This window comes from Citrus sinensis, chromosome 8, assembly GCF_022201045.2.
Source record: "Citrus sinensis cultivar Valencia sweet orange chromosome 8, DVS_A1.0, whole genome shotgun sequence".
Lineage (NCBI taxonomy): Eukaryota > Viridiplantae > Streptophyta > Magnoliopsida > Sapindales > Rutaceae > Citrus > Citrus sinensis.
The window spans coordinates 29,366,234-29,375,632 of record NC_068563.1 but is presented as its reverse complement, the minus strand read 5'-3'; the positions used below and the strand labels follow the sequence as shown (position 1 = coordinate 29,375,632).

The 9,399-nt window shown below is 38.1% G+C and overlaps 2 protein-coding genes across 2 annotated transcripts; both read right to left on the bottom strand.

The window, feature by feature from the left end:
• Positions 1–1,204: 1,204 nt before the first annotated feature.
• Positions 1,205–2,231, bottom strand: LOC107178345 (tropinone reductase homolog At2g29170-like; the record flags this gene model as incomplete). The annotated part of the gene is made up of 3 exons (XM_025102396.1): positions 1,205–1,393; positions 1,859–2,066; positions 2,140–2,231. Coding segments are annotated over 3 exons (489 nt in total), but the record flags the coding sequence as incomplete, so codon positions are not given.
• A 5,489-nt stretch (positions 2,232–7,720) lies between these two features.
• Positions 7,721–9,253, bottom strand: LOC102610730 (tropinone reductase homolog At2g29170-like). The gene is made up of 5 exons (XM_006488328.4): positions 8,968–9,253; positions 8,679–8,886; positions 8,376–8,595; positions 8,185–8,291; positions 7,721–8,082 (listed from the first exon to the last, which is right to left on the bottom strand). Exons 1-5 carry the CDS (start codon positions 9,054–9,056, stop codon positions 7,894–7,896), a joined length of 813 nt encoding a protein of 270 aa, XP_006488391.1. The 5' UTR covers positions 9,057–9,253; the 3' UTR covers positions 7,721–7,893.
• Between the last annotated feature and the right edge of the window lie 146 nt (positions 9,254–9,399).

The window sequence follows — 9,399 nt, the reverse complement described above, 5'->3', positions numbered from 1 at the left end:
TTCATCAACGTAGTAGTCAGTCATCCAAGTAATTAATTAGATCCGGTTTGATTTAATCATTTTGTACATTTAAGTAGCTGCTAGAGCCAAACCGTCAAATTGTTGGGTAAACACTTGCAGCTTGACTTTGACAACGCAACTGATTATTTGAAATCCAAATAAAATGAGGAATTAAATTTTGTTTTTAGTAATGGAGCGGTGACTTTGAAGCCTTTGCAGTGAGCTCCGCTTCAGTCCTAGCACATGTGCGCACAATTTCGCCTAGCTCTCCGTATTCCTCCATTTGTCCATCTCTCTTTGATTGATCTGTTCAACAGATATAAATTTTAAACCTTATTTATCATGTCTGGCCACAATAATTCATTTGCTATATACATCATCTTCATTTGGGACGTATATCTTCTGCTTTATTTACCTCTGCTATGATAGTTTATGCATTTAGCCTATATATTTTGACTTGCACTATTCTTTTACAGATAATTGATTTAATTCCTTTGGTTTTGGCATTTATTTAGTCAGAGATTTCACCATCTATCTAAAATTTATAGTAGTTGCTGATTGTAAGAGTTTTGAATACTAAAAGAAAAGCACCTATACCTAACAAGATTAGGTGAATATCCAAAATCGTTGTCATTTTATTTCTATCTTTCTACACATAGCTGAAGAATGTAAAATATTCTTCAAGAGTCTCATGTCCTAGAAGTGCATGATAAATACCGCCAAAGCCCAATACTGCAGAGGAAATGAAGTGAAGTACTCCAGATGCAAAGTATGGTAAGGTGTCTATGACTTTCCCACCAAGACCTACCCCCAAGTACTCCAGATACAAAGTATAGAAAGACGTCTATAACTTCTCCATTGGGAAGAAAATTTAAATTATTGTGAGAGTTTGAACCACTTTCTTCACACTTATGAGAGGTTGGCTAATTCATATAATTAATAAAAATAATCTCTGAGTATATTTAGGAGCTAATAATCAATACTGATGATGTAAAGTTGTAAAATTGCGTTCCAGTTATGAATGAACAAATGACAAACAAGCAATATTCACCACAAAAGAAGATACAGAGCCATTGGATTTATCATTGCTAAACAGATCAAGAAAAATTACAGATAAAAAATTTATGAGTGCAAGTGGGATAAAATTAAAAATTGCCCCTTTTTTTTTTTAGCTAGCTAAGCTGTTTGAAACTGTAAGTCATGATCAGGTGATTGGGAAGAAAAATCCATTCACTGTAAATTCTCCATCCACACAAATAGTCTGGCCAGTTATGTAGGAGGCTGCAGTCATGCATAGAAATGCTGCCAAAGAAGACACCTCCTTTGGCTCTGCAATGCGTGCCATTGGTGTTCGACGTTTAATTTCCTCCAAGCATTTCTCATTAGATAGATGCTGGGAACATTTCAAACAATCCAATTTTGGTTTTATTTGTTGTTTCAACTAAGACTTAGATATATATAGTTAACAGAATGAATTAAGCGCAAGTGGTATATATTAGTTCTTATATATTCAGCTAAGGGAGTTCAACCAAGGCGCGACAGAATTAACTTCCAGTATATAATCCACAGCTATCGTCAGTGGCGGAACTAAATGCAAATAAAAAAATAAATTAAGAAAAATAAGAAAATATATTGAAAACGTATTATTAAATGTGAATTTTATGTTTGCCCACTTGTTTTTACATTAATTATAGCCTTCTGAATTTTATGATTTATCCATTGCAGCCTCCTCTTCAATTTTGAGATTTTATGTTATAGCCTAGTCAGGTATATAATGTTACCATTTAGGCGCCCCCAAAACCAAAATCCTTTAATAATTAATGATCAGGTTTGAATGAATAAATTAAGGTTGACATACAAGGATGTTTCGTTTGCCATTGAACAGAGAGGAGACTTGTTTTATAAGCTTCTCTCTTTCTGCTCGAGATGATGCATCACAGACTGAACCGGTGACCTTGAAGCCTTTGGTTTTCCATTCACGTAAACATTCATTGAGCTCTGCTTCATTCCTGGCACATGTATGCACAATTCCTCCGAGCACTCCGAATTCCTCCACAACAACATGCCTGTTTATTTGTTGATTATTCAAAAGAATTAGGAACAATCAAGTGAGAAATTCAACAAGAACGATATGCGTACCCGAGTCCTTTGGTTCCACCAGTAACAAGAGCTGTCATGCCCTGAAGACTCCATCTATCTTGCCGGTCGTGGTCATATGCCTGTACCACACATTAATTGGTGTTGAGATGCTTAATCAACAGCAGCAGATCAATGGCTGAGATTCACTTGACTAGGATTGATGAGCTGGATAGCTGAGCTGGACAAATTAGTTAGATTGTTATTGTTTAGCTTAGCTTAACCAATAGTTATTTGACAGCTGTTACAGAGGTTGTTACTTCTGTTAATCAGCAATATAAGTTGATGAAAGCTTGAATGTAAGTGTGTGATTTGAGATTAATAAAATTCTCTTATTCAGTTTATCTTTTCTTTCTTCCTTCGTCACTTTCCTGCTAGCCAAACAGATTGTATGCTTAAGGTTTGTGAATTCTAACTTGGTATCAGAGCTAGATGGCATCATCAAGCTTAAATCAAACCACAACTGTTTCCTATACCTTTCCTACACCAATTAAGCTCGACAGATCAAATTATTTGATCTGGAAAATGCAAGTATTGGCATCCATTCAGGGAAATGGATTAGAAGGATATATTGATGGTTTAATCACAGCACCATACACAGATCAGAGGATTCCGAACTCTGAGTTTGTGATGTGGAAGCGAACTGATCAGCAGTTGCTAGGTTGGCTACTCTCTTCCATGACTGAGAGTGTTCTCGGAATTGTTCTTGGATGCAAAACTTCCTTTGAAGTTTGGAAAGCTCTGGAAAAACTTTCTAGCTCACAAAACAAAACCAGAGCATTGCAACTGAAGAATCAAATGATGTTGACAAAGAAGAACGATTTGAGTGTTTATGACTATTTTCACAAAATGAAAGGCATATCAGATAACATGGCAGCAGCATGAGCACCAATGAGTGACTATGACTTTATGATGAGTGTGTTAGGAGGAATTGGTTCAGAATTCAATCCTGTAGCAGTTTTGATCACAAGAAGAGGATTAGATCTCGATTTATCAGAATCACTCTTTATGTTAATGACACATGAGGGAATGTTAGAACAACAAGCTTTAGCTGAAACTATGGATGCAAATCTGGCGTTTGCTGCAAATTTTGTTCAGAAAGGGAACAATAATAAGAAAGGTTTTGGAACATACAACTCAAGATCTGGTTTTAATCAAGATGCATCAAGATCTGAAAATTCTGGATACATGATGCAAGGAAATTTTAGAGGGAATCAAGGTGGAAATTTCTATCGAGGAAGGAAAGGTGGAAGAGGAAATAACATGCATGGAGGAAGATCTTGGAATCAAGGTGAGAGAACTCAAATGCCTGGTCATGTGCCTGGTCATTTTTCACAGCCATATCAACCTAGATGCCAAGTGTGCTTCATCATAGGACACACTGCTGCTACCTGCAAGGATAGGTTCAACAAGGATTTCATTCCAGTCACAAGGTATCCACATCACAATCAAGTTTTCAATCAAGGCTACAGTCAAAGAAATATGTCAGCTTATATGGCAACACCAGAAGCAGTAATGGATGATGACTGGTACCTGGATAGTGGAGCAACTCACCACCTAACCAATGATCTCAATAACCTCAGCATCAGTGAGCCTTATGAAGGTAATGAAAAGCTTTTAATTGGTAATGGACATGGCCTTACTATTTCTCATATAGGAAGCACTCATTTAGCAGTTGGAAATCATAGATTATTGCTCAAAAATCTTTTATTTGTGCCACACATCACCAAAAATCTTTTAAGCATTTCTAAGCTTACTTCTGATAATTCCTTGATCATTGAATTTTGTGGAAATACTTGCTTTCTCAAGGACAAGAAGAAGATGACAGTTTTGCTGGAGGGTGTAGCTATGAAGGGTCTGTATAAGCTGAAACTTGAGCCTGGAAGTAAAACTCATCAAGCTTTATTTTCAACTGTAAATAAAGAGTCATGTTTTGTTCCTATGTCTATGGTGTCACATTGCTCAGATGATTTGTAGTCTTGTTCTTTTTCAAATATTCAAGCTAAAGTTGTTCAAAAATCCTCTCAACAGTGTCTGTTGTCTCATTCCAGTAGAGTTTCCAGTACTTCAATAAATATCCTACATAGGCAACTTGGTTATCCTAGTTCAAAAGTCTTGAAACATGTACTTACCAGTTGTAAACATTTGCAGTTAAGCAATAAAATTCAAATTCCTGATTTTTGTGATGCCTGCCAATATGGCAAAGTTCATAAACTGCATTTTGGAGCAACTGAACACACAACAACCATCCTCTACTCAAGTTTCACTGCCACATCACCCAATGATTACAAGAGCCAAAGCAGGTGTATTTAAGCCAAAATTTCATGCCTATTCATATGTTCTTGGAGAACAAGAGCCTGCCACAGTTTCTCAAGCTCTTTCAGATTCCAAATGGAAAGCAGCCATGCAGGCAGAGTATAATGCACTTATGGAAAATAAGACTTGGATTCTTGTACCAGCTTCTCAAGCTACTAAAATTGTTGGGTGTAAATGGGTTTTTCGCATTAAGTATAATGCAGATGGTTCTGTTTCTAAGTATAAAGCACGGCTGGTGGCAAAAGGGTTTCATCAAACACCTGATATTGACTACTTTGAGACCTTTAGTCCAGTAGTTAAATAGTCAACTGTGAGAATTATCCTTAGTCTTGCTGTGATGAAGGGCTGGAAAATAAGACAAATCGACATCAACAATGCTTTCCTTAATGGAGAGCTCAATGAAGATGTCTACATGTTTCAACCTGAGGGTTTTGTTCAGTCTCCATCTGGTCATGTTTGTCAGTTGCATAAGGCTCTTTACGGTTTGAAACAGGCTCCTAGAGCCTGGTTTGACAGGCTAAGGAAAGCACTGTTGCAGTGGGGGTTTCAGAACTCCAAAGCAGACTCATCTTTGTTCATCAAACATGAACTTGGAGGTATTGTGGCTGTGTTAGTATATGTAGATGATATATTAATTACTGGTGATAACAATACAGTAATTGAAACATTTATCCAATACCTTGGAGATACCTTTGCTTTAAAAGATCTTGGTGAGTTCAGTTACTTCCTTGGTATTGAGGTTACACATGATGCAAAGGGTAGCTTACATCTTTCACAGGCAAAATATGTAAGAGATTTGCTTACAAGAACTGATATGGAAAATTGTAGAGAAAGTGATACTCCAATGAGTACAGGACAGAAACTAAGAAGAGCAGGGAATGATGATAACTTGATTTTTAATGTCACTGAGTATAGAAGCATAATAGGTGCTTTACAGTATTTGGTACTTACAAGACCAGAACTTGCCTTTTCAGTTAATAAGTTGAGCCAATTTCTTGCTGCACCAACTGAGAAACACTGGGTTGCTTGTAAGAAAATTCTAAGATACTTAAAGGCAACTGAAGATTATGGATTGATGTTTAAAGCAGGAGATGGAATTAGTCTGACAGCATATACAGATGCAGATTGGGCGTGTGATGTGGATGACAGAAAGTCAGTTGGAGCATATTGTGTATATCTTGGGCAGAATCTGGTTTCATGGTCCTCCAAGAAGCAACAAACTGTAGCAAGGTCTAGCATAGAGTCAGAGTATAGAGCATTGTCAACAGCTTGTGCAGAAATTGTTTGGATTCAAGCTTTACTTGGAGAGCTTAAACTGAAGTGTAGCCAAATACCAATAATCTGGTGTGACAACAATGGTGCAGCTGCACTAGCAACAAATCCAGTATATCATGCCAAAACCAAGCACATAGAGTTGGATGTGCATTTCATAAGGGAAAAGGTAACGGGCAAACAAGTGGAGATCAAGTATGTACCAAGTGAGTGGAATATTGCAGATGTGCTTACAAAGCCTATGGCTTACTCTTTTTTTAATTACTATAGAGACAAGCTTAATGTTGTTCCACGACCATTAAGCTTGAGAAGAGGTGTTGAGATGCTTAATCAACAGCAGCAGATCAATGGCTGAGATTCACTTGACTATGATTGATGAGCTGGATAGCTGAGCTGGACAAATTAGTTAGATTGTTATTGTTTAGCTTAGCTTAACCAATAGTTATTTAACAGCTATTACAGAGGTTGTTACTTCTGTTAATCAGTAATATAAGTTGATGAAAGCTTGAATGTAACTGTGTGATTTGAGATTAATAAAATTCTCTTATTCAGTTTATCTTTTCTTTCTTCCTTCGTCACTTTCCTGCTAGCCAAACAGATTGTATGCTTAAGGTTTGTGAATTCTAACTATTGGAAAGCAAGTGATTAACGATGGTGTGGTGTGAGCAGCTAGCCAGCGAATGCCCAGCGGTACTCGTAGAGGATGCGATTTCAATTAGGGAGAAGACTCAAGTCACTGCTCACGGAATCATGATGCGTGGGTCAAACGATAAGTAGCTCGCTAATATCAAATCTAAGGATAAAACAAATCCTGGAAGTGATGTTTGGTGAATTTGGACCATAAGCTTACTTAGCGTGATCTCCACCACAATGATATTATTGTGGTGGCCATCGGTGGCTGCCACAGGAATTTAATTTAGGGGTAGTGTTTGGGTGATTAAAAGAGCATCAGCCGTGCATGTCCCCGTTACCTGGTCGAGGATGGGTTCCCTCGGCTACTGGGCCATGAGCAGATTTCTGGTGGAAGACACTCTCTGGGGTACACTTGATGACCTTGGCTAATGGGCCATGAGCAGATTTTTGGTGGAAAACACTCTCTGGGGTACGCCTAATGACCGACCAGGGACCTGTCACTTAAAAAAGTGGGCACAATCCCACGTTAACGCGGCGGTTATGCCACACCTCGAACCGTTTGCGGAAACATGATAATCAATGCACGGTTTTCGCGGTCCATGAGGATTCATGATCATCGAAGTATGGGAGACATGGGGGAAGGTTCTAGAGCCAAGGGGCGGCTGCCTATAAAACTGGGAAAAATATATAAAAGAAAGGACAAGAAAAGAAAAAGAGGGGGAAACTCTGTCAATTTGATTTCAGAATTCAACTCCAAAGAAACCTTCTAAAACACTTTTCTTTTATTCAGCGATTATTAACTTGCACAAATCTAAAATCCAACGTTTTTCTCGAAACCCCACATACTGACTTAAGTATTGGAGAGTTTTCGCCGAAAAAACCACCGGCACCCCTAATTTGTTTCTGTAAACATAGGTTACGAAGAAAAAATGAGGTTGATTAAAGTCGTTGGATTTGATTAATTGGGGAGAGCGTCAAAAGTGCGGTGTTCCAATCAGAGTTAGTGTAATTGTTGATGAGACAACCTAGTCAACCATAAGACGACCAGATTGCAGCATCAATAGGTAGCTTAATACCTCCACGGTGGCTTTGTTTAGACATGAAACAGTCATAAAATGTTTAATCAGTGCTTTCAACAGTTAAGAAATTATAGCCGAGTTTATCCAACAGTTGTTTTCATGAAAATCTGGATTGCAAGCTAAGCGTGCCTGCAAGTTGCTTGGTCCATATAATTAATTGGGTTTTTAATTTTTATGTTTTTTATATGCATAAATTTGGTTAAGCCATGCAGTTGTAAAATGTTTGATAAACAACGCGTATTGGTTTGGAAGTTAAAGATGTTTACTTAGCTTAACTTCATAGCTAACTTTAACAAAGGTAATGTCATATATAGCATATGTCATTTGCTCAACCGAAATCAAATAGGAGTTTGAAATTCGATTTATTAATGGAAACGTTTATAGCTTCCCGATGGTAGCGGCATACACATACATATATTTATTGGTCGAAACCAAATATTGCATTATGCGTATATAGTTACGTTCTTGGGAAGAAGAAGCCATTCACAGTCAGTCCTCCATCAACACAAATAGTCTGGCCGGTTATATAGGAGGCTGCTGGCATGCATAAAAATGCTACCAATGAAGACACCTCATCTGGCTCTCCTGTGCATTCCATTGGCGTACGACACTTTATTTCCTCCAAGAATTTCTCATCGGATAGATACTGGGGAACATATCAAACAATCCAATTTTAATTTATTGTTTCAACAAAGACAGTGCGCGAATTGAATTCACAAAATTAATTAAGCCGCGATATAGTTCCTACAGGTTCAACTAAGGGAGTTCTGATGAACCAAGGCGCAACAGAATTAGTCCTTATGTTGTCTCTTGCCCATTCACATGCCAAATTCTTTGCAAGTTGATTCATAGCTCCTGCAAGTACTTAAATCCAGTTATGCTAACTTGGGATAGTCATTAGTTTACAATACATGTATATGCTGAAGTTACTTTAAATACCTTTTGTAGCAGCATATATGCTATTTCCAGTATTTAAGGATACCACGCCGGCAATCGAAGACATGAGAATAATATTTCCTGCACCTGAAGCTTTCAACAGAGGATGCGCAAGTTGGGACAAGTGGTAAGCAGACTCAAAATTGGTTGCCATGAGAACTGAGAAATCTTCAGCTGTGTACTCTACAGTCGGTTTTCTTATACTTGTCCCAACGTTGTTTATCTACGGTCACGTACAGTCATATATAACTCAGGAATCTGATAGTTAGTTAATAATAAAATGGATTTGGAAAATGAACAACATACAAGGATGTTGAGTTTCCCATTGAACAGAGCGGAGACTTTGTCCATCAGCATCTCTCGCTCTCCTCTAGATGATGCATCGCAAATTGAACCGGTGACTTTGAAACCTTTCATTTTCCACTCGCGTAAACATTCATCGAGATCTGCTTCGTTCCTGGCACATGTATGCACAATCGCACCGAGCTCTGCAAGTTCCTCCACAACAGCATGCCTGATGGGCAATATATGATCACATATCAATTTGGTAACTAACTAATCATTGTAAAGAAACACAACAAGTGAGGAGAAGAACCCAAGTCCTTTGGTTCCTCCGGTGACAAGAGCTGTCTTGCCCTCAAGAGTCCATCTACTTTGCCCTCGACAGCCATTTGTCTGAGCCATTTTTTTTTTTTTCTAATTCTATTGTTGCTGTTGTTTGTCTCAGATACTATTGAAAGGTTATATACAGCTGATCATGTGACTTGCAGGTTGCAGCAGAAGGTACTAGCTAGCTAGTAGCCAGTAGAAGATGGATGCAAATCCAAATGCTCCGAGTGGGGGAAAAGACAGCATATAAAACAAGGCCGACACCGTAGCCACAAAATCATGACCATGGAATGATAAGACCCTCGGCAACACTCAAATTCCATATATAGGACAAAAGATTGAGGATGTACTTGGTCTGAAAGCTACGTGCACATCCAAGTTAAGTTAGTCTCTTATGCAAATCAACACGTGGCCGTAG